At 43.9% G+C, this 25,002-nt stretch overlaps 2 protein-coding genes and 1 pseudogene across 3 annotated transcripts; 2 read left to right on the forward strand and 1 right to left on the reverse strand.

Annotated features, from left to right (window-relative positions):
- The first annotated feature begins 3,728 nt into the window (after positions 1 to 3,728).
- LOC147984962 (uncharacterized) lies at positions 3,729 to 4,555 on the forward strand. Its single transcript, XM_087541344.1, has 3 exons — positions 3,729 to 3,785; positions 3,881 to 4,027; positions 4,139 to 4,555. Exons 1-3 carry the CDS (start codon positions 3,729 to 3,731, stop codon positions 4,553 to 4,555), a joined length of 621 nt encoding a protein of 206 aa, XP_087397470.1.
- A 2,682-nt stretch (positions 4,556 to 7,237) lies between these two features.
- Positions 7,238 to 10,176, reverse strand: LOC147984963 (uncharacterized; annotated as a pseudogene).
- Positions 10,177 to 12,677: 2,501 nt separating this feature from the next.
- ZDS (zeta-carotene desaturase) lies at positions 12,678 to 19,835 on the forward strand. 2 transcript variants are annotated; one of them, XM_048700350.2, is made up of 14 exons: positions 12,686 to 13,004; positions 14,412 to 14,536; positions 14,636 to 14,770; positions 15,091 to 15,163; positions 15,468 to 15,541; positions 16,379 to 16,483; positions 16,718 to 16,962; positions 17,057 to 17,144; positions 17,596 to 17,638; positions 17,726 to 17,882; positions 18,057 to 18,185; positions 18,370 to 18,442; positions 19,011 to 19,175; positions 19,357 to 19,835. In XM_048700350.2, exons 1-14 carry the CDS (start codon positions 12,869 to 12,871, stop codon positions 19,513 to 19,515), a joined length of 1,707 nt encoding a protein of 568 aa, XP_048556307.1. In that variant the 5' UTR covers positions 12,686 to 12,868; the 3' UTR covers positions 19,516 to 19,835. The 2 variants fall into 2 exon arrangements, 1 of the variants encoding a protein (XP_048556307.1); XR_007295513.2 differs by lacking the exon at positions 19,357 to 19,835 and having other exon boundaries at positions 12,678 to 13,004; positions 17,974 to 18,185.
- Positions 19,836 to 25,002: the final 5,167 nt, after the last annotated feature.

Consider the following 25,002-nt stretch of genomic DNA (forward strand, 5'->3'; position numbering starts at 1 on the left):
ACTTTGCCATGTTCAGGTCCTGTAGCATATAGTTTTGTTGCTCCGAAGAGTGCTACCTGATCTGAAATTCCAGACAAGTGTTAATTTCACTAAGTCTGAGATCTGTTTGCCATATGCATTTTTGCCATGCTTGTTTGAACCTGTTAATGGATGAATTGGCCATAGCTCAGTGCTAGACTTTCGTTAAGCATCTTGTATGCATCCCTGCCATGTATTTTGTTGTCATGTTTGGGTGCTGTAGCATGTTCATCTCATTGCATTTAGATGGCTACTTGTTGTAAACCGCAGACCGGTGTCATATTTGAATCGCTCGCTATTTCCAAACCGTAACTCCGATTCCGGCGTTCTTTATATAGTTTTCAAGTGATTTCATCTCTTCTTTCCATTGGCACACTTGATTTCCATGTTGAGGCCAGGTTCTTGCATTTCCTGTCACATCTTGCATATGCATCCCGCATCGCATCCCGCATAGCATATCATCATTGCATCATATTGTTTGAGATCTTGCACGTGGTTGATTGTGTCCTTGTTGCTTGTTTGTCTTGTTTGGGTAGAGCCGGGAGATGAGTTCGCTAACAAGGAGCCCGTTGAGTTTGCTTTCGAGGATCCAGTCAACTCTGACAACTGTGCAGGCAAGATGATCATACCCTCGAAATCACTACTATCTTTGCTATGCTAGTTTGCTCGCTCTTTTGCTATGCCAATGCTACGATGCCTACCACTTTCTTTCAAGCCTCCCAAATTGCCATGTCAAACCTCTAACCCATCATGTCCTAGCAAACCGTTGTTTGGCTATGTTACCGCTTTGCTCAGCCCCTCTTATAGCGTTGCTAGTTGCAGGTGAAGATTGAAGGCCGTTCCTTGTTGGAACATTTATTTACTTGTTGGGTTATCATTATATTATCTTGTTATCTTAATGCATCTATATACTTGGTAAAGGGTGGAAGGCTCGGCCTCTCGCCTTGTGTTTTGTTCCACTCTTGCCGCCCTAGCTTCCGTCATATCGGTGTTATGTTCCCGGATTTTGCGTTCCTTACGCGGTTGGGTTATAATGGGAACCCCTTGATAGTTCGCCTTGATTGAAGCTTTTCCAGCAATGCCCAACCTTGGTTTTACCATTTGCCACCTAGCCTCTTTTTTCCCTTGGGTTTCCGGAGCCCGAGGGTCATCTTATTTTAGCCCCCCTCCGGGCCAGTGCTCCTCTCAGTGTTGGTCCAACCGAGCGATGTCCGGGGCTACCAGGGGCAACTCTGGGCTGGCCTACCCGACGTCTTGCTCATCTGAGTATGTCCTGAGAACGAGATATGTGCAGCTCCTATCGGGATTTGTCGGCACATTCGGGCGGTGTTGCTGGTTTTGTTTTAACCTGTCGAAGTGTCTTGAAGAACCGAGATACCGAGTCTGATCGGAACGTCTTGGGAGGAGGTCTATTCCTTCGTTGATCGTGAGAGCTTGTCATGGGCTAAGTTGGGACTCCCCTGCAGGGATTTGAACTTTCGAAAGTCGTGCCCGCGGTTATGGGCAGATGGGAATTTGTTAATGTCCGGTTGTAGATAACTTGAACCTTAACTTAATTAAAATGAATCAACGGAGTGTGTTATCGTGATGGCCTCTTCTCGGCGGAGTCCGGGAAGTGGACACGGTGTTGGAGTAATGCTTGCGCAGGTTGTTCTCTAGTTTTCTCACTCGCGCTTTGCCTCCTCTTCTCGCTCTCTTTTGCGAACAGGATAGCCACCATATTTGCTAGTCGCTTGCTGCAGCTCCACATATTTTTACCTTGCCTTACCTATAAGCTTAAATAGTCTTGATCGCGAGGGTGCGAGATTGCTGAGTCCCTGTGGCTCACAGATTACTATTACACCAGATGCAGGGCCTGATGATTCCGCTCCAGGTGACGCGCTTGAGCTCAAGTGGGAGTTCGACGAGGACTCTCAACGTTACTATGTTTCCTTTCCTGATGATCAGTAGTGGTGCCCAGTTGGGGGTGATCGGGACTGTGTCGCGTGTTGGGTTATCTTTTATTTTGGCGCCGTAGTCGGGCCATGAGTGTTTGGTTGATGTAATGTTATTTATGTACTTGATTGACGTGGCGAGTGTAAGCCAACTATGTTATCTCCCCTTTATGATTTATATTACATGGGATGTTGTGAAGATTGCCTAACTTGCGACATATGCCTTCAATGCGATTATGCCTCTAAGTCGTGCCTCGACACGTGGGAGATATAGTCGCATCGAGGGTGTTACACTCCCGTCCACGCCGCCGCCATTGTCGACGTCGTCGCCCTCCGCCGCCACAGCCATTGTCGACGCCCTCCTCTGCCTCCTTTGTCTCCTCCTTCATGTCGTCTTCCAGCTCCATCCGCTCAGCGCTTCGTGGCCGCTCCGTTGCTGTACCACTAATCGGGTGCCCGGATTGCGGCGAGCAGGTGAGGTTCTACCGGTCTAGCACCGATGAGCACGATGGATGGATCTTCTACAAGTGCGCCAACCACCATGTAAGTGCCAGTTCAGTAGATTCATGTCGTGTCAGCTCACTGTAGTAATGAAGCAGAGCACTGATTAAATTGGTCTTTAGGTTGCAAAATCAGTTGGTTAACTAATGCAGTAGTTTAGAGCAATACAATAGTTGGTTAACTAAGTTGCCATTGATTCATTCAATCTGTAATTTTGTGGAGTTGGTTAACATGGTTAACTAATTTTGCCACTGATTAATCAGGTCACTTGTGATTTCTGGCACTGGGAGCTTGAATATGTGCAGCATCTAGTTGAAACAAGGCGTCTGGTTGGTGATGCTGCTGTAGATGCAATTGGTGCGGCTGAGGACAGGAGGGAAGAGCTTGAGAGGCAAAGGACTGAATCAATCGCAAGTAGAGGCACAGCTGGAAGGGTCATGGCTGGGAGAGGCAGGGCTGGAAGAGATAATTATGGCAGCTCCAGTGACAATAAGTATGCTACCAAGCAGCAAATTACTATGCTTTTAGGGTTAGGCAAAGAGATTCTGATGCTGCTGAAGCTGATGATTGGTTTTGTTATAGTGCTTTGTGTGATGTGTTTCGCCTTAATTATGAAGAAGTCAAGTGTTGTTAATTAAGTAGGTGCAGGTGTGTAATTGAGCATACTAAAATGGTTTCTTTTGTTTGCTCAGTAATGCTTAGTTGTAATGCTTGTTGTAATGGATAATATGTCAGTAATGTGAAGCCTGCTTGACCTACTTGCTTTGAAATGCTAGACCTAATTGATTTGAAAAAACTGACAGATGTATTTCATGTCAGAAGTGTAGTTAAACTAATTCTGACAGAAAGTTTGCAGTTCATTGAATTTTTATGGTTAACTGAATTTAGTTTGCAGTTCACTGAATTTTTATAGTTAACTGAATTTAGTTTGCAAAGTTAACTAGATTGTACTTAACCTTATTGCTTTCAAATTACTGACAGAAATTCCTGTCAGAACTGAACTAACTTTGCAAACTAATTGTTGTACTAAATGAAGTAAGTTATTCTCAGCACAACTGAACTCAAAAGCAGGCATGTACTTGCACCTGCTGCAAACACCCACCCAGCAACTTGCACTCTACATGTAGCTTTGGTCCACCACCAGTCCACCACCACCACCAGATCCCCTTCTTCTTCCTCATCTTTCATCTTCAATTTCGTGCACCACCAGATCCCTTCTCTCCTCTGTCCAATAGCCCCAACAGATCCCCTTGTCATCTTCAGCTAGCAGTAACCATGGTGTCCTGGGATGATCTTCCCAGTTCTTCTAAAGATGACTCTGTGACCAGCAAGGTTAGTGTGCTCCTCAATCTCACACAAATCCAGTCTAGGGTTTCTCGGCTAGGGTTTCTCTCTCAATTGATTCCAAATGTCTCTCTTTTGTTTAGCCACCTGCCACAATATCTTGTGAGGAATGGAGTGGCTTGGCTACAGACCTGCCTAGCTTTAGATGTGGGCATGGATCTTTGTGTGAGAAGCATGTGGCATTTGAATATGTTGATACTGGCAGAAGGTTTCTAGCTTGTGCACAAAAGGTTAGTAATTTTTTTGCATTTTTAGTAGTATGTTTTAAGTTCCATCATCATGCACAGTACTGAATACTGGCAGTTATCTGAATCTCTTTTTTGTATGTTGTAAATTGTTAGGAGGTACCTAAATGCAGATATGTTGAGTGGGTTGACCCTGAGTGGCCTGATGCTCTGAAGATGAGCCTAGCTAGTATATGGACCATGTATGAAGAGGAGAAAAAACAGAGGCTCAGACAGAATGTTGTGAGTGCTGAAGAAAACTTGAAGGTTCTTGAGAAGAAGAAGATGGAGAATGAGTTGAGGCACTTCAAGCTTGATTTTGCTAAGATGGTGGCTGAGAAGGAGCAGGCAATGAGCCAACTAGGCAGCACACAACTTGCTCTAACTGATCTAAAGGAAGAACTTGAGAAGAAGAAGAAGATGACAGACAAGTCAGTAACCAACATTCATCGGGTATTCAGGGTTAAAGCAAAGAAAGAGAGGGACCAAGCAGTGCAGGAGAGGGACCAAGTGATTCAAGAGAGGATGACTTGAAGCATGAGAAAAGGAAGCTTGAGTACATGATTGGTGACCTATTCAAACACAAAGAGGCCACCAAGGAGAAGATAAAGAAGCTGAAGAGCATGCTGAATGAATTTGATTGAATCTGTGTCATTGTAAAACAATCACTTTGTATCTTTCCTCCTGGATTTGTGTCAGTTGTACTTTTGTCAAATGTTAACTAAATTGGGTTAAGATAAGAAATTGAAGTGGGTTAAGATAAGAAATTGAAGTTGGTTCAGATAAGAAAATGAAGTTAACTGTCTCTGTCTTATATGACTGAATTTGCCTGAATTTATATGCCTGCAGTTGCTGTTTTATATGACTGAATTTTCCTGAATTTATATGTCTGCAGTAGCTGTTTTATATGACTGAATTTATATGCCTGTACCAAATTTTTCTTAAAGAAAAAAATTACACAAAAAGAGTTTTGCCTAGGTCTCAAACCTAGGACCTATGATATTGAACGTTGGTGGCAATGCCAGTGTGGTAAGTAGTAGTGCTTTGATCAAGGGTAGGTACTAACCTAGCTATTTAGCAGTTGCTAGTGGCCCAATGGCTCATGCCTCTTCTGTTTCCTTGTCTGCTCTTTAAGCCCACCCACCCACCGCTCCACTCTCCACTCTCCACTCAGTCCACCGCGTCGCCTCGGTTACCCCGCACCAAACCCCCATGCAACCGTCAAGAAAACCCTTGCCGCCGACCACCACACCGCCGCCGCGGACATGGAGAACTGTCCCGCCTGGAAGAGGGTCATCGATGACCTCGCAGGCGACGACAAGGCCATGCGCGTGGACCTGACGGAGATCGGGAAGTGGTTCCCCAGCTGTTCGACGCTGCGTCACCATGCGCGTGGCCTCTTGAAGGTCATGACCGACGACGAGATGGACCGCGCCTGCCCCGACCACGACAGGATCCACTATGCACTCGTCCTCCGCTTCACGATGCAGGAGACGCGCTCCAACGACCCGGGGCAACGAGCCCCGTGGTGGATGTACCGGTCCGCCACTGCACCGCGGCAGCCGGATCCGGTGCGCGTCCGCCACAATGTCGACCTGGCCGTCCCCGCACCTGTCAACACTGCCTACTAGGACCACTACCAGCCCGACTACCTCGGGCGCGACGATGTCTCCGGGTACATCTCATCCGACTCAGAGTACGACTCCGGCTTCGACGACGACTCCGGCTACGCCGCCGACTCATCCTGGTCGACTGGCTGGGAGGAGCCGAAGGTGATTGTGCTCTCTGACGACGAGCCGGAGGTCAATGTGGTGGCGCCTGTCGTCCCCGAGCCGGAGGTCCACATGGTGGCGCCGGTCGCCAGGGAGGGTGACAAGCACCGCCCCATTGACATCGAGCTGCTTCCCGATGTTCCTGACATCGTCAAGCAGGAGGTGGAGGTGGTCTTGGCCCTGCAAACACAGGACATCGCAGCACAGCCAGAGCCTCCAGAAGATGAAGAACTGAAGATGAAGAAGATGCAGTAGCAGGCATGAAGAAGATGTAGTTAGGTATGCTGAAATATCCAGATTTTCAGCATATAAGTTATAAAAATAGCAGTATGTTAGGTGTGCTTGTATATTAAGCACATAAGTTATTTGTAATTTCTGGCTGTTGAACTGGCTATATAAGTGTTGAACTGGCTGTGATGCTATATGAGATCTCATGCTATATATATGGGCTGAACTGTGTTGATGTTATATAAGTGGCAGTAATCCAAAAGTGTTTTGTTGGTATATAATGGTGTTGATGCAGTCTTGTTGCTATATAAGGCAACAATCCAAAATTGTCTTGTTGCTATATAAGGCAATAATTCCAAAAGAAGTAGCTGCTAAGGTTTTGAATCTTAACTGAATTTTTGTCTGAATCTTTGTCTTAACTGAATTCTCTCTTAACTGAATTCTGTCTTAACTAAATTCAGACAACTGTTAAGATTCAGTTAACTGTAAAAAAATCAGTTAGCTTTTCAAACTAAATTCGGACAACTTTAAAAAAATCAGTTAGCTTTTCAAACTAAATTCAGATATCTTTGCAAACTACATTCAGACAACTATAAAAAATCAGTTAACTTTGAATTCAGTGAACTGTAAAAATTCAATTAAGTAGGTTGGAGGGGAGTGGAAGAATAATAACTAGGTTGTCAAGTAACACTTGAGCAAAGCACCGTTCCTATCACACTGGCATTGCACGCAGTTTGTCACACCACATGTCTTAGGTTCGACACCTAGACCAACCTTTTTTGTTTTAATTTTTAATTTTTTAAAATTGTATGCATTTAATTATCTATACTCCAACAATGAATAAAGCAATGAACTCCAACTGATTTTGATGCAGTTTTCAAATTAAATTAACTGAATAAAGCCACTGAACTCCAACAGTTTCATTTTGAACTCCAACAGTTTTCATTTTGAATGACAATATGAAGCCACTGAATGAGTACAAGTGCAACTGCACTGAATCTTCACATTTCCAATAGTTCAAAGAGTCTCATTGTAGTTTTTTTCCAAAATATTACAAGTGCAAAAGCACTGAATCATCCCAACTCCAACAGTTTCAAAGAGTCTCATTGAAGTTTTTTTGCCAAAAAATTACAAGTGCAAAAGCACGGAATCATCTAAACTCATCAAACATGTTCACTCTCTTCAGCTTCCTGGGCACATGTCCACTTGGTCCTGCCTACTTCCTCTGCTCAGCTCTTAATCTCTTGGCCTCTTCTTGCTGTTTCTTCTTTGCTTCTTGATCTTCTTTTCTCTTTAGTGCTGCCATAGCTCTCTTTGCTTCTTGATCTTCTTTTCTCTTCAGTGCTGCCTCTGCTTTAGCTGCCATTGCTTCAAGGGCTCTGGCCTCCTTCTCTTCTTGCAATGCATCTTTTCTTGCTGCAGCAGCTTCCTGCCTTGCTGCAGATTCCAGAGCTTTCTTCTCTTGTGCTGTTCTTCTTCTTCTTTGTGAAGACTCTGCTTTCCTCCTTGCAATTTCTTGCCTTTTTGCTTCTGTCTCCTCTGCTTTCTTCTCTGCCATCTCATTCATGGCCTCAAGTGTTGCATCTCTCCTGGCTGCCATCTGTCTTTCTTTGTCTCTCTTCATCTTCAGCAACTTCATGGTCAGGTTGCCTTCATTTGTAGCTGTTGTTGTCTGTGCTGCAGTGTGAGAACTGGCTGCATTTGAGATGAATGAAGAATCTGGCAAAATGGTTTCAGTTTCTTCTCTAGGAACAGGTCTAGATTGTTGCATCCTATGAAGCATTGTAAATCCAAAGTCTTGCACCTGTACAAAACAAACATCACATGATAACATCAGTACAACAAAAATGACTGGACAAAAGAGGTCAAAATTAACAAAAGTGGAGAATTTGCCTGAAAAACAATTGGTGTATCTGCTCCATCATCTTGTGTGACAATGACCTCATCATCTTGTGTGACAATGACCTCCTCATGTGTATCATGGCCATCAACATGGGCCTCCTCATGTGTAACTTGGCCATCAACATGGACCTCCTCCTGTGTAAGTTGACCATCCTCTTGTGTGACCTGAACCTCCTCCTGTGTACCTTGGCCATCATCTTGTTGTGCCAAAACAATTTCATCATCTGACACATCATCAGGAATGGCCCTTGACCCCTTCTTGTTGTTCTCTCTGCTAGATTTGGCAAAATGCCAGCCTTTTTTAGATTACATCCTTTGATGTTGTGGCCTGTTTCATGGCAGTATGAACATGTTATTGTGATTTCATGTCTTCTCATCACCTTGGTTCCATCTTTCTTTTCAATCTCATAAGCTGCTTTCTCCTACTCTTGTTTGAAGGCCTCCCTACTTTTTTTTCAAAGACAGGTGGCTTGATTTCACAGCCATTCATCTTCTGCCACTCACTCCTATCTCTGCAAGGCTTAATAATGGGTTTGTATGCTAGCTTGAATGCTTCTATACTGTAACAGGAGTGCACCAGACTCTCAGGATCAATCCTCTCATGTCTGCAGCATACAATTGCATGGTGACATGGAATTCCACTAAGATCCCACCTTTTGCATGTACAACTTTCTTCCTTCAGGTCAACAATGTATGTCCTGTTCCTGTTGTCAACCTGAAAGATGCCATCACCAGCCCCTGAAACCATGCATGTAGCTGACAGCTCTATATTCTTCCCAATTCTTTTCCTAATTTTTGGGCATATTGAGCCAGGCCAGGTCTCTGCCTCTTTTCTTTTGTTGTAGAACCTGACCATGAGCTATGTTTTGATCTTGTCAATCATTGATCTGAGATGCATCTCCCTAGCCTCAAGAATATATTTGTTGAAAACCTCACAATTGTTATTCAGAAGGATATCACATTTGACCAATTCTCTTTGGAAGCCCCTAACCCAAGTGTTGGGTGGTAGCTGCTCAAGCCACTTGTATGGTTCTAGGCTTATGACCTTCATTTCCTCCATGCTTGCAGCCCACAGTTCTGGTGGTGCACACTTCCATAACTGGTTTTTAAGAACATCTCCTTTGTGTGTTTGCTGAAAATTTTGCCATATATGCCTAACACAGTGTCTGTGCTCTGCATTAGGAAAGTGCTGCCTTACTCCCTTGATCAGGCCTTTTGCTTGTCTGACATTATAGTCCATGGGTCTGTGTTTACAATTCCCAAGTCACTTTTTAGATTTGACAGAAACCATTTCCATGTGTCAGTGTTCTCTACCTCAACAACTGCAAAAACTGGAGGGTAAATGCAGTCATTAGGATCCATGCCAACAACACACAGCATAACACCTCCGTACTTTGTCTTCAGGTGGAATCCATCCAAACAAATGACAGGCCTACAAGCTTGCATGAAACCCCTTTTGCAGGCATCCAGAGAGAAATAACAACTTGCAAATATGCCATTACTGACACCCATATAGAAATAACTCCCTGGGTTTGATCTTCTGAATTCTTGTGCATAATCCCACATGTCGTTGTACTGTTCCAACTCATCTCCTTCAATAACTTTCTTCACTAACCTCTTAGCCCTTCTAAGCTTGCTTCTTGTTGCTGTCATGTTCCAATCTTTCTGAACCACCCTTGCAAAAAATTTCATGTTCATGTTTTCATCTGCTCTGAAAGAATCAAGATATTTTCCAGCCATAAAAGGAGCAGTGAATGACTTAACACACCATTTCTTTATGCATGTATGCTTTGGGTTGTATTTCTTGATCATGAAGCAGTTGATTCTCCCATTAAATGATGCAGACAAGGTCCAGGGGCACCCATCTTCACAAATGGCATTCAGTCTTTTCCTATCATTTCTAGGGCATTTAATGTCAACTCTCTCCTGACAGCGGTACTCTTTGATAGCTTTCCTCAGGAACTCAACAGATCCAAAGGTCTGGCCAACTTGAAACTGTGGTTTAGTCAGGTCTTCCTCTCTAAAACTTTTGAAATTCAGCTTCACCTTATCTTCATCAGAGGATGGCAGACAAATATCCACATCTTCAGTAGGATCATCAACTTCTTCTTGGACTGCTGGTCCTTTGCCCTTCTCACAATCAACATGTTTGGCAAACAAGTCATCATCATCCTGCAGATCAATGTCTGAATCAACAATTTGTGGAATATAATCTTCATATGAATCCTGCACTACTATGTCTGCTGCATCCATGTTCAAAAACCTACAGGATTTCCTTGCCCTAAACCCAAACTGAGATGAAAGGTAAGTAGTTCTAGGCTGGGGTGGACTTGGTATGAAATCATCTTCTTCTGACTCTGCTTCATCTTGCTCATGCTCTTGATCAGAATCATGCTCTTGATCATGCTGAGCCAGCTCCTATTCCACTTGAGGGAGCTCAGCCTGCTCCTGTTCCATTACAGTGAGTTGATCCTGCTCCTCTTGCTGCTGTTGTGTCTGCTCTGCTTGCTGCTGGTGTGCATTCTCCTTCTTTGGCCTAATGCCACTGAACCTGACAATTGGAGGATCCTCATCATCAGAGTGGACTTGAACAACAGAAATATATGATCTCATGCTCTCATCATGATCAAGAAATATCTGTTGGAAGTGGTTGCCATTTAGAACACAATCCTTCATATTTTCTGTCATAGTGTTGTCCCCTATCTTGATCTTTCTTAATCCATTCTTATACACTGTCAACCCAGGAACACACCAATAAGCCCTGATCCTGCCCTCAAACTCATATCCAATTTCCTCCACTAGACTGGCAACAACATTAGGTGTCCAATTATCTATGTCACAGTAATCATACCAAATGGAGTGACCTTTGTGATAACCCCTATGCTTGCCAGCACACAGAAAGTAGCCACCATGTATGACCTCAACAGAGAAGTGGTTGCTTAAGTGACCTGCAAAACAAACAAGTTGAAAAAGTTCAGACATTTCAGACTACAGAAAGTTTCAGACATTTCAGACTACAGTTCAAACATTTCAGACTACAGTTCAAACATTCAGACTTTTTTACTTTTTCAGAAAGAAAAACAGAGATTCATGGCTCCAATTAACAAATGTATGATCTTACAGGTCGAAAAGCAACCATCTTTGGTCACTCTGACACAATGTAATTGTAAATTACAACAATTTTTGGTCCAATAAACACTGTGACACTAAAAGCAAACTTTACTGCTTAAACCCTACACCCCTGGACCGATGAAAAATTGGGGGGAGAAAGAACCATAACCACTCCAGATCTCTGCAAACATGACCAAACCCTAGCTCCTACTGCAACCCCCCCATGATGCAGCCCTATTTTTGGCCTGTCAGAAAGATCTTCACAAACTGCTAAAACCCTACCACCCCACACCCAATCCGTTAGAGAGTAGAACGAACGGCCAAACCCTAGCTCCTACGCGCAATTGATGCGGCCAAGAACTCTTTACGGGAGCTAAATTGCACAGATCGAGCAAAGGAGCTGCTGGCGACGGTGACGTACCGTACACGGGCGGCGAGGCATCATCACGGCGACGCGAAGGAGCAAGAGGCACGTCGCGCAGGCCCCTCCCGAACGGCGCGGACGGTGGCGACTCAGCGTCTGACGACGTGCTCATGGAGCCGTCGTCGACGCCGGCGAGCAAACGCACTACCTCGGCAGCGACGACGAGCAGAGAGGGTGCGGGAGCAGAGAGGTTGCGGGAGGGAGGAGACAAGCGCGGTCCGGTGCGGTCCGACTAGGTGCGGAACGTTTAATGACCAGGTGCGCGCATTTGCAAAAAAACCCTCCAACCATCTAGTATTAACCCCCCCTCCCCTTGACCAGGTGCTGCACATGTGGCGGTCAAAGCATAGCTGGCAACGGCTGACTCGGCCAAGTCAGCAAATACGTAGCTCAATTCGTATATACAGACCAAAGTGAACCCCCTGCGCAAGTACATAGACTGTATTTCGGGTATTTCGAAGTAGTGGTACTTAAGTGTCAGCCGGCTCAAGTTTTGTGACCTATAATGAATTTTTCTCTATTTAGAATGATGCCCAACACTAGATTTGTGCCAAATCTGACGGCTCTCAAGGCGACGAATCTTTTAAAAGGATTCACCGTCTGACATATAGCACTCCCCTAAAAATAATTTGCATTAGTGTTTTGGTGCACGCAAGGTTCATATCAAATCGGATAGCTATTGGCTCGGCTGTAAATGAATCAAAACAAGTACTCCCTTTGTAAAGAAATATAAGAGCGTTTAGATCACTAACAAACGCTTTTATATTTCTTTACAAAGAGAGTATCAATTTTTTCGTCAGTAGCAACAACAAACTGTACGCTATGATCCCGTAAGACTGCGAAGACTGAACTCTTTAGTGTGTCACTGATAAATCCCGCATCAATATTTAGTTTGACATAGTCATATCTTGGTTTTACCTAACCAGACACTTTCGGCACAGGTTTCTGACTACATGATATAATGAAGTTGGCTGCTGCATTTTGTGTATTTTCTCCATGGGTCAATTTCTTCTTTCGTAACAAAGATATCATGCAACTGTTGCCACTTATTGTTTTCTTTTAAAATATTTTTATTGTGTTAGAGTTAGTATAAAGTTGAGACATTTATTTTGCAACGGAGGAATATTTTAATATTTGTTTTCTGAGGTAAGGGCACGCGCGTCCACTCAAACCGCACCGGTGGACGATGGTGGCACGTCCACGAGGCTGTGGCCACACGACAAATCCCCAACTCGACGGCATCTTCGCCTTCCAAACAAATTTGTGCTTTCCCTTCCCATCTTCATCGGTTCCTCCTCTCCACGCTCACACAATTTATGCTATTCCTCGCCCAGTGGCTCCATCTTCCTGGCTCCGTCCCTCACTGCTCCTCGGGTTTTGTACTGCTTTTTCATCGACGAGGCCACGGCCATGGCCGCCACGTCGTGCGCGCTAGTCTCGGCCCTCGTAGTCGGCCGGCGCCGCGGGCCGTCCTGCCAGCGCGCGGCGGCCGCCGGTGTGGTTCGATGCTCGCTCGACAGCAAGGTCTCCGACATGGCCATCAACGGTGAGGACGTCTCTTTGAGTATTTGATCCCTGTTTTGGTATCGGAATGACACAGACAAGGCGAATTAGTTCATCCTTGTGAACTTTGAGCGCAGTAAAGTTTTTTTGGACTATCAGGAGGGCAGGGGCTCTGAATTTCCTTAGTGACCGGATCGGGGAGAGGGGCAGCTCCAGAGGGGTGATCTGGCTGAGTCCAGGTCTCCTTGGAGGTGGTGCTGGTGCCGAGATAGCTTCATCTATCCGAGAGGCACCTCCCAGTGATAGTTTGGTAAGTAGTGCTTGACTGAAAACACCCTCAGTGTTTCTGTCAGCATATCTTACTTCCACCTTCAGCTGGAAGGGGGCCTTGAGGATAAAAGAGATCATCTGAGCAAAGTCCTCCATATTCAACAGAGGCCCCTCCTTGAAAAGAATCATCCTTTTTTTTATCTTCACCAGAATAAGCCACCATATCTGTTTCATGTCGATCCATAGAGCATTATCAAAGACATGGGAATTTCTATATTTCCATATGCTCCATAATACACAGACACAAACAGAGTTCAGGGTGATATGGTTTTTATGCGAGTAATTCACAAGAAAAGAAACTGGAAATGTACCTCCAAATCTGTTTTACCACAGTACAATAAAAAATGCTTAATAGATTCTTGCTATGCACAAAGAACACATTCTGGAGGTTTTTCAATCCCTCTCTTGCTAAGATTATTGTTAGTCATAAGTTTGTTGTGGGAGAGGGGCCACATGAAGATTTGAACCCTCGGAGGAACAACAATGGACCAAATAGAGGGAATAAAGATAGGCTAGATCCCTCTAAAGTTGATGATACTATATAATGATCTAGTGGTGTATTCCCCTTTAAATTCATACTGCCAAATCAGCGAGTCCCCACAGCACTGTAATTTTTGGGCGGAGTTGTGGATGGAATCGAGAATTGGGACTTGTCTGGCACCTAAATATTTGAATTCCTTCTGTATGTCGTTAGTTCCTCTTGGGTTCAATAGCTTTGACCCGGAGTGCCATATCCACTAAGGAACTTATTGGAGAACTGGTGTAGCCGAGGAATGAGTTAATTACTCCCTCCGTCCGAAAATACTTGTCATCAAAATGGATAAAAAGGGATGTATCTAGAACTAATATACGTCTAGATACATCCCCTTTTATTCATTTTGATGACAAGTATTTCCGGACGGAGGGAGTAAATCATTATGAGCTTTTACACAGCCTAATTTGGTCAGAGTTGTGGCTGCAATCGGCTATTAGCTAATCCTATATTGCTGAATTCATGGATCAGTTGTATGCAGACCATGTGTTTTTAGTTGGTCCCATTTCGGTTCTCAACAACCTCACCCTAGTGCCATTGACTGGAAGAAATCTTGATTTGCGTATTTTGCCTTTCTGTCTGCCGCAGCACCGAAAGGACTGTTCCCGCCGGAGCCTGAGCACTACAGGGGCCCGAAGCTCAAGGTCGCCATCATAGGTGCCGGCCTCGCCGGCATGTCCACCGCAGTAGAGCTCTTGGACCAGGGACATGAGGTTTGCTGATTTGATGCCTTCAGCAATGCGAAATTGTGTTCCTCCAGGAAAAGCAGTGTCATTGTAACACTGCCAAAATTGGTTTCTTGACTTTTGCAGGTTGATCTGTATGACTCCCGAACTTTTATTGGCGGCAAGGTTGGTTCTTTTGTCGACAAGCATGGGAACCATATCGAGATGGGGCTGCATGTCTTCTTTGGTTGTTACAGCAATCTTTTCCGCCTCATGAAGAAGGTACTATTTTTTTACTCTTGGATTGTTGGAGAAACAACCAGTGTGGAGTGTGTTTTTACTATTGACTACCTTGAGTAGCTATGGAGATTCCTTGCCAAAAAAAGCAGCTATGGACATGATTGAGATATTATAACCTGAAAAGTTTGGAATTGGGTCTGTATACTTCAGAGTTAAATAAATTTAGCCTATCGCATGGAGAATCCTTTTGTCTGTATGAAGCATGTAAATTTTGTTGTGCGGCTGTGTGATTGGTACATGTGCAATATTGTCCTCACTTAACAGTATTAATTGTTGGTGAAATTTGATATTTTGTATTTCAGGTTGGGGCTGATAATAATCTACTAGTCAAGGAACATACCCATACTTTTGTAAATAAAGGGGGCATTGTTGGTGGTATGTTTATTTATCATATACTGAAGTACCTAACTATCGTAGGAGGAAACATGGTCTTAGGGTGTAATGTTAAACTCATTCTTGACTACTTACGAGTTTTTGTAATATAATTGAAAACTATAATGTTCCAATTTGTTATTAGTATAGTTGAATTCTGAACTTCAAATGCAAATGCTGTATGTTTTGCTAGCTTTGTGCCATATTGTGTACTTTATTGGCCAAACCAGCTGAACTCATATTTGCTATGCATATTCACATTTACTTAATTTTTGGAGGTTTTCATAGTGCTTGCTTTTCTGTGTAGAACTTGATTTTCGGTTCCCTGTGGGAGCTCCATTACATGGTATCCAAGCATTTCTAAGAACCAATCAACTCAAGGTAATCACTTCAGAATTTCATTTGCTACTACCACACAGAACAATAAAATCATTTGAAGTAATTTGGCTTTGCAATTTGTTTCCCTTATAGTTTGTAATTACACATTGCAACTTATTGTAACATTTTTGCCTTGTACTTTATTAATATCGTGCCCATGATTCTTGCAGTATCTCTCTATTTGAATCTGCAACTTAACTGTAGTTTTGTATGTTATTCCCTCTAAACATCTTCTGAAGTTCATCTGAAAGCATATCTTTTCAGCCCATGCCACTATTGTGAAAGTAGTAATCGGGCACCTCAGCACTCCCTTTTTATTAGGTCACAATGCAATCAGCCGAACTATGGGCAAATATTTCTCGAAAGCAGTTACAGTTGATCACTCTGTTAACTGCAGCAAGCTATTCCCTTTGAAAATAAATAGCTTGCAGCTCATGCTAATTTCAGATACAGTACAGTTTGTTACTCCCTCTGTAACATATATAAGACGTTTTTTGACACTATGACAGTGTCAAAAACGTCTTCTATTAAGTTACAGAGGGAGTACAATTTGTGCGTTCTGTTATTCTTCTGTCTTATGGATAATCAAAGCATCGCAAAGTCTTCACAACTGCCTATTTGTGTAAATACCTTAAATAGTATATACCTAATTCATGACCGCCCTATCTTCAGGTTTATTGAGATCTGAATTTTCTGTCTGAACTTGTAACAAGTGAAAGATTCTATAAGCATGAGCACAAAATAAGCACTGGAAGTCTTGTCAACTTTGCCCGTCACTTTAGTTTGCTGGATATTGCTTTGTCAGATGGTTTAATTGTATATATTTAAATTGTGTTGCAGGTTTATGATAAGGCAAGGAATGCAGTTGCTCTCGCCCTAAGCCCAGTTGTTCGAGCTCTTCTTGATCCAGACGGTGCATTGCAACAAGTACGGGACTTGGATGATGTAAGAATTCCTCTTCTTTTTGTCAGTGTCATTACTGTGCATATATGCTATATATTTTAAATTCGGATAGTGGGTTCCTTGTGGACTTGCTTTTATTTCATCTTCCTTGCAAACTGTTTAGTCTAGCATGCATGTATGGGGCTTCAGAACAATTCCTTTAAGTTTTTCCCCAGCATAACTCAGTTGTAGCTGATTCCTAAATCTAAATATAGAGTTGTATATACACTTTTTCAGGTAAGTTTCACTGATTGGTTCATGTCTAGAGGTGGTACTCGAGAGAGCATCACAAGAATGTGGGATCCTGTTGCTTATGCTCTTGGTTTTATCGACTGTGATAATATCAGTGCTCGATGCATGCTTACTATTTTCACCCTGTTTGCCACAAAGACAGAGGCATCTTTGTTGCGCATGCTAAAGGGCTCACCTGATGTTTACTTAAGTGGCCCAATAAAGAAGTACATAACAGACAGGGGTGGTAGGTATGTTAACGAGACCAATAATACTCTTCAATTGTCTATGTAATAAATATTGCAGTGCGACCATTTCTTTTTATATTATAAAAAAATCCTTCAGGTTTCACTTGAGGTGGGGATGCCGAGAGGTTCTCTACGATAAGTCACCCGATGGAGAGACCTATGTGAAAGGCTTTCTCATCTCTAAGGTTAGCTTTTCGTCTACGTAGCAAGATTAGTGCTAGATCATCAAAGGTATTTATGCACTGTTCCGGAACTTCTGTTAGTTGGTAGGAACCGGATCCCTACCAGGGCGTGGTCTCGGGTTGTAGGGGTGGAAGGAGGGATGGCGTGGAGGAAGGCGTGGTCGCCGGCGCTGGGGCGCCGTCGTTGCGTGCGCGCGCGTGAGAGAGAGCAGGGGCGGCGGCTAGGGTTAGGTCTCCTGGCTCCCTAAGGAAGCCGAGCAAATATGATTGCTTCTTGCTTAATCCCAAAACGGGTCCTCACACGAGTTTATATAATCCTCCTAATAAGATAATTGGGCTAAGCCCCTAATAACGATAAGATAAACTGGGCCACAACTAACTGAGCTAAGCCCCTAATATGCCGGTCATAACATTAGTACTCTCACTAACATATTGCTACATCTGGGCATTGTAGGCTACAAGTAGTGAGATAATCAAAGCAGATGCATATGTTGCAGGTTATTTTTCTTCTCAGCATTTCTTTTGTTGATTGACTCCCAACCATTCAAGCATAAAATTGATGTTTCATCTTTTGTTGGGTGCAGCTTGTGATGTCCCAGGGATCAAAAGACTATTACCATCGGAATGGAGGGAATGGGATATGTTTGACAATATATACAAGTTAGATGGTGTTCCTGTAGTCACTGTTCAGCTTCGCTACAATGGATGGGTTACTGAAGTCCAAGACTTGGAGAAATCAAGGTAATTCCAACCCTGGGGCTCTTTGTTACTTCTTTGTTTTTAATTTATATTAGACCAATTAATATTTCTGGCACATCCCTGATGTTTTCAGGAAGAGTACATTTATCTCTGCTAAAATATGCTTGTGCAAAAGCAAATCCCTTGCGAGTGATGCTTTTCTTATCTTTGATTTAGACAACTCCAAAAAGCAGTTGGCTTGGATAATCTACTCTATACTCCAGATGCAGACTTCTCCTGTTTTTCAGACCTTGCACTGTCATCTCCTGCTGACTACTACATTGAAGGACAAGGTTCCCTGATCCAGTAAGGCTACCATCCAGCACTCTTAACAAAGTTAACTGTTTGACGTTTTGAAACTCTGATTTATGTTTACATAATCTGGACAGTTTACTTGGTGATTTGTGCAGTATAACTTCTAAAATTCATGCATTGGACCGGCTTATCTTTCTGCAAATAAATTCACCTTGCGTGTTTGCTTTATTTGCAGAGCTGTGCTAACTCCAGGTGATCCGTACATGCCATTGCCAAATGAGGAGATTATTAGCAAGGTTGAAAAACAGGTGGGTTTGTACATAATTTGTTGGTGAAAGGATCGCTATAATTGGTTGATGCAGATGATTTCTATTACCAATATCTAAGCATGTCCTCATTTTAAAGCAGTTCCGTAGAATGTGATTTTATTGTGCTTCTTGTTATGGATGCAACTTATCTCTATTTCATAGCCCATGCACTTGGACCTAATACTCCTTAGCCCCCCCCCCCCCCCCCCCCATGCAAAGCGTATGCATTAGCGTTGCATTTGAAGTGTAACACTAGAAGAAGAAAAATGAAAATTCAAAATCCGCGTCTTGGGAGTGCCGTCGTAGCATGAAGAGTCTTTAAAACCTGTCGAGTCAAGCCAAAGGAGATAACGAGAAGATGGCACATCAATAGAAGATACAAGAAAGGAAAAAATATATGTTTTTGAGAGGTGGGGCTTATCAGGACATGTGTCATCTGTTGATTGGCCTGCACAGTAATGCGTTCAGGGATCCCTGCAGGAGAGCTGAACCCTAATACTAATACTCCTTAGCGCTTCTGTTGATTCTATTGTCCCCTCGATGCTAATGCATTTAAAATTTTGCGCAGGTCTTAGATTTGTTTCCATCAGCCCGAGGCTTGGAAGTTACATGGTCCAGTGTGGTAAAGATCGGACAATCCTTGTACCGTGAGGCTCCTGGAAATGATCCATTTAGACCTGACCAGAAGACACCAGTTAAAAATTTCTTCTTGTCTGGCTCTTACACGAAACAGGTACAGTACACCTGAAGCATTGACATAGTCCTGACCGCTAAAGCAGACAAGTTGCATTCAAATTCTTAGTAATTTGTGGAGTCAATTTTAAACAGAGGAATGCTTGCAACATTGGATGATACACGTCGTTAGGAAATAGTAAATGTGACCAAAATCATGACCTCCTTTATTGTTTTTGTAGGACTACATTGACAGCATGGAAGGAGCAACTCTTTCTGGCAGGCGAACAGCAGCCTACATCTGTGGTGCTGGAGAGGAGTTATTAGCCATTCGAAAGAAGCTCATTGTCGATCACAGCGAGAAGGCCTCCGGGATGGTTCAAATGTTGCAAACAAGTTAAACCTTGCAATCACCAAAGCCAGAATGCCAAACTATAGGTTTCAGGGTTATAGGCGATTGTCAACAGTGATTTCTATAAATCTTGTTTGCGCATTAGATTTGGTGCTGCCTTTTTTTAGCCGTGACACATTTGCACATCGCATGTTCCTATCTTACAATTGGCAACCAGGTGTCTAAGTGGCATATAGGAATATATCAGGCAGCGTGTATGTTCAGTTAAACCTTAGCCCGTCATTCGAATGATTGATGTCATATTGCACATTTTCCACAATTATCCTGAGAAATGCATGAGTTTTGTCTGGGAAGATACCCACACCATTACCAGTGATCTTATACTTTATGTGCCTATTATAGCCAGTTTTTTTATATGAACTCTTATGCTCCTTGTTGATGACGTTTGGTCTTAATTGCGATTGCGATATTTGGAGTATGTGGAATTTATAGTCGAGGGGATGTCACATCAGTAGATCTAGAACACAAATAAACAGGGACACACGATATAGTTTAGATTCCCAGGAAGGGTAAATGACATACTCTTTGCTTTACTACATGTGGAGAGTAAAAAGAATTGTAAGTGCATCTAGTGCCCTTGTGGCTTTCGAGGGCTAATAACAAAATACTCAAGGGATTAATGTTGTTAGAAGGGATAGAGAGGGATTGGTGGAATCGTTGTTGTATTGCTTGAGCCTCGTGGGCATATATATAGGAATACAAAATTATCTTGGAGTACAAGGCAAAGTAGAATAAATCCTACGCTATTCAATATTTCTTAAATAACAATGATGTGGAGGATCCCACGTTCATCCCTATGTACATTCCGACTACTCTCCAAGTCCCAAAAGGACATATGACGAGACCTCGAACATACGTCATTGGACACAAGGTGAACTCGCTCCTCTCCGAACTTTCACTTTCTACATGTGAGACATGGCTACTACCTCCAACGTGTGTGCTATGCATGATCAGGTACTTAGAGGAAAGCCACGGAGCCACCACATCCAACGGACGAGCTACCGAGGACGCCAAGTACAAGGACCAAGAGAAGAAGCTGCCAGAAATCTACAGCCACCGGACGACCGGTCTGGACCGGATGTCCGACGCCTGGAGACTTCACCAGCCAGCCCAAGTCCTAGCCAGCGAGACCTACAGCGGTCGGACGACCGACGCGATCGGACGTCCGACATCCTCCAGCGCCCGGACGACCGGCCCCGTCCGGAAATCCGATGATGGCTTTCCCAAGCCAAAACGCCGGACGTCCGACAAGTACCGGACGACCGGACCCTCGCGAGCCACCGGACGTCCGGTACCCGTCGGACGACCGGTGCATGTCTTTGCGCAGAGTATCGGGCCGAGGCCCATGTATCCCACACTTACCCCTTCGTGTCCCTAGACTATATATACTCTTCCACCTCCTAGTTAGGGTCAGCGTTTGTTTAGCTCATTTTGAGAGATAGAGCTACGCTCATCCACATCGGATCTACTCCTCGTGAGAGACTGATGATGACATCAATACCATTATTACACCCACAACCCCTGCTGCTATACATATTGGACCAATTACTAGAGCTCGCGCACGCCAATTGAATTATCAGGTACTTCCGTTTCTTGGTAACGATTCTAATGTTCATGAGAATATGATGCTGCCTAAATTGGATACATTTGTTTTGCTTACAAATGAAGGGCCTAGCTTGGACAAGAAAGATGAACCTTGGATCAAGTTCAAGCATGAAGATGATGGCATGCGCAAGGGGGTCAAGAACGGAGTTACAAGTGATGATTTCAGGACTTTGAAGCCACCATAAGGAGTGCATGAAGTATTTGACGAAATATACAAGATGCCACTTCATAAATTTGGTCCAGAGCCTATTTTAGGTGCTGCGTCACCTTATTATTGGGCCAGGCCCATGTATTTTCGAAATACTTAAGTATAGGCTGTTTTTAGAGTCCGTATGTGTGGGGAAACAAGAGTTAGGGTTGGTTTCGGACCCCTCCTCCAAGGGCCACGAAATCCCCCCCTCTTCCTCCATATATACAACCCTTAGGGCGTCGTTTAGACTTTGGGTTTTGTTTAGATTAAAAGTTCGCCATAGCTGCAACTTCACGTACTTCGTTTGTGTCCAGCGACCAGACCAAGACGTCACAGAACCCCACCTTGATCAATAAAGCTTTCATCTTATATTCACAACATCCATATTGCAATCTCAGTTTCTTGCTTGTTCTTCGTTTGCCTGCAGGAAACAGACCTTAGTGGTCAGGTTGATCGTGCTCCGGCGTGGTCAATAACCTCTCGGAGTTGGTTTAGCGATTGCTAAGTCGCGACGTCCTTGCACGTTCGTAGTCGGATCGTCAAAGTCGACTTCCTCCAAAACGATAGCCACCATCTCATCAAAAGACGGGACACCTTTGCTTCTATCAGAGACCGCAGCCTCTTCGGAGAAGATCCCTTTGGATTCAAGACTTCCTTGCGGAGAAGAATATCAAGGCCTCCTCATGGAGAAGACCATTACCCTTTTATCGTCCTTAGTTGATCGTGTACCGTGTATCCGAGGATCTATCACATGTGTGACTTTCTTGTGTTGGTTTAGTGATTCTCTTGTGTTTCTCTTGTGTTTCCCTTGCGTTTTCCCTCTCTTTCCCCTCACGTTCTTCGTGTTCTTCGCGGGATTCGCTCCTTTCGCGAAAGATCGGCCACATAGGGTTCTACCCTACGTCATCTTGGTATCATGAGCCACGTTGATCACGATTTCGGAGCCTTCCCTAGTTGTTTTCTAGCCTAATTTTGTTGTGTTCTTCCCCAATTTCGAATATCCCCACCAAAAATAGCCCCAATTTTTTTGTGATTTGTTGGTTTGACGAAGTTTTGTTGATTTTGATCCATGGATTTGCTTGGTTTCAAGTGGATCTAGCATCTCCCCAAGTTTCCCCATCTTTCACCCACGAAGTCTCATCAATTTTGACCCCAAAATCATCATTTTTCGCCCAAAATCGCGCCCCGGATCTCGCATCTCGCTTGACCCCGACCCCCGGACGACCGACCTTTTACGGACGTCCGGAGCCCCTGGAACGACCGAACGTTCGACCTTTTCTGGACGACCGGAACCCCTAACCCGAGCCAAATTTACGGATTTCCAAGCCTGCCCGGACGTCCGGCCACCGGTCGTCCGACCATCTTCGGACGTCCGTAACCTGTAGATATCACTTTCGCTCAAATATTGTTTCGGCCATAACTAATTCATCTGAACTCTGATTTTGACGTTCTTTTATCTTGTTGAAAAGCTCTTGACATCCTCCTTCCCACAAAAATACCACCAACATCATTTGACTCCATCAATTTTTTGAAATATTGGCATCTTTGCCTAGGGCTTCCACCACATCCTCCGCTACACCACCACCGACTTCCGCAACCTAACCCATCTTGATACCCATTGCATGTGTGGTTGCTTGAGTAGTGATTTGAGTCTCCTAAGGTGTTTCGACTACTTAGGGACGGTTGCTTCCTCATCAACCACCATCACCACTTCCGCATAGGCTTACCAACCATACACTTCTTCCACACCGACTTAACCCAATTTTTGTTTGTGTTGTGAGTTGTGTCTCCTAAGGTGTTTCAGCTACTTAGGGACCGTGCTTCCAACTCCGACAACGTGTATAGTCCACCACCTTACCCTCCATTTCCGCATTGCGTACTCCACAACCCATCATTGCCATTCCGCAATTCCATTGAGCTGTCACAAAACCACCACCGCATTCCCGCTACCACCATTTGACATTTGACATTTGAGATTTTGAGTTCGCGGTTTTTCCGTTTCCTAAGGTGTTTCGGCTACTTAGGGACGAGTCTCCATCATCTTGGTATCTCCATCAAGATCACTGCCACTCATCATCGACACGGACGGTAACCTCCATATCATCTTGGTATCGTGGTATCCCTCCATTGTATATTCCCTTGCCATTGCATTGATAACCCCTAGCCCATTTTGCGTCACTTGCCTATCGAGACTAGCCATTTGAGTATTGCCGGCAACGTTACTTGTGCACATTAGTGATCTACACCATACATTGCATACATACCATACCATATCAGTATCATCTTGGTATCATATCATCTCTTGTGCCTCAAGTTTGTTCCCGCATATATACAATTGCTATCTTGGTTTGTGTATTGTGCCAAAGTGGCCATACAAAAAAACAAGAATAAGCTTTTAAGCAAAAGAGTGAACAAAGAGCTCGTAAGCAATAGCCATAGCATCATACCACATTGCATATAAGATCATCTTGGATCACCTTGTGAGAAACACCGGGAACCATATATACATAGCATACTTGGGATAGAAAGTTATCCATTTTGCATCTTATAGGTTGTGCACAAGTGTCGTATCCGCCTGCTAGCGTATCTCTTGAGTTGTGCAACACGAGCGTTTTTCGTGGATTCCACATTTTGTTCTCATCATTGGTTGCACGACCCCATTTATCTATCCGTGTGTGTGTTTCCGTGTGCCACATATTGCTATTGGTCTACTTGTTTCACTTGCGAATTTGTGAATCTCTTTCAACATTATTGACTCTTGCTAACATTTTGCATCAAATTTTTTGTGCCACTATCCTCACCGAGCTCCACCATAAGCCTTATTTGTGTAGGTGTGATAAACCGACAAGAATTAGTACCAATTGTGCTATTTCCTTGTCCACATTGGAGTGATCATTGATCCACTTTCAACTTCGGTCAAGGTACATTTGGTATTCGTTCTTCTCTTTCTACCACTCACATTTTTCTCTTGGAGTGATGGATAGGCAAGGCATTTCATCTCCGGTCTTCCACAACAACGACGGCGTGAACAACTACATCACCAAAGTGTCAATCTTCGATCTACAATGACAAATACAAGGCACACAATCAATATTGCGCGAGCGCATCGAGAACCTCTCCATTGACATTCGCCACTCCGAAGCGAGGAAAAGGGACTACATCGACAACAAGCTTTCCGCACAAAAGGAGGATCAGGATGCAAGGATGGAGGAGATTCAGACCTTGTTGATCAACCGTTCTTCCCCTTCATCATCCTCAAGGCGGCGACGTTCAAGTCACAAGTCTTCGGAGCGCAAAAATGATGCAAGCGCAAGTTGTCCATGTCCACATCTCCATGGCGACCACCGTCACATTCGTGATCCACCTCGTCATGAAGGACAAGTCACCTCCAAGCAACATGTGCACGACGACGACGAATGACATCTACTACGAGCTCAAGTGCGACAACGCCAACGTCATCATGACGATGCTCACCAAGCACAAATGCACAAGTCCCAACAAGACCTACTTCACGCCAAGTCCAAACATCATGAGCACAAGAGAATACCGCAAGACAAGCACCACCAAGATGGAGCTATGACCACCACCACCACTTCAACATCTTCACCAAGTGCTATCAAGGCATCTTCGCCTTTGGACATATGGCATCTTCGCCTACTTCCCATGAGTTCGCCTACATCG

Source organism: Triticum urartu, chromosome 2A (assembly GCF_056163025.1).
Source record: "Triticum urartu cultivar PI428250 chromosome 2A, HENAU_Tu73, whole genome shotgun sequence".
Taxonomy (NCBI): Eukaryota; Viridiplantae; Streptophyta; class Magnoliopsida; order Poales; family Poaceae; genus Triticum; species Triticum urartu.

Coding starts and splice junctions, on each gene's coding strand:
- LOC147984962 (XM_087541344.1), top strand. CDS start 3,729: ATGGTGTCCTGGGATGATCTTCCCAGTTCTTCTAAAGATGACTCTGTG. Junction 3,786..3,880: donor ATGACTCTGTGACCAGCAAG/GTTAGTGTGCTC, acceptor TCTTTTGTTTAG/CCACCTGCCACAATATCTTG. Junction 4,028..4,138: donor TTCTAGCTTGTGCACAAAAG/GTTAGTAATTTT, acceptor GTAAATTGTTAG/GAGGTACCTAAATGCAGATA.
- ZDS (XM_048700350.2), top strand. CDS start 12,869: ATGGCCGCCACGTCGTGCGCGCTAGTCTCGGCCCTCGTAGTCGGCCGG. Junction 14,537..14,635: donor TCTTGGACCAGGGACATGAG/GTTTGCTGATTT, acceptor TGACTTTTGCAG/GTTGATCTGTATGACTCCCG. Junction 15,164..15,467: donor TAAAGGGGGCATTGTTGGTG/GTATGTTTATTT, acceptor TTTTCTGTGTAG/AACTTGATTTTCGGTTCCCT.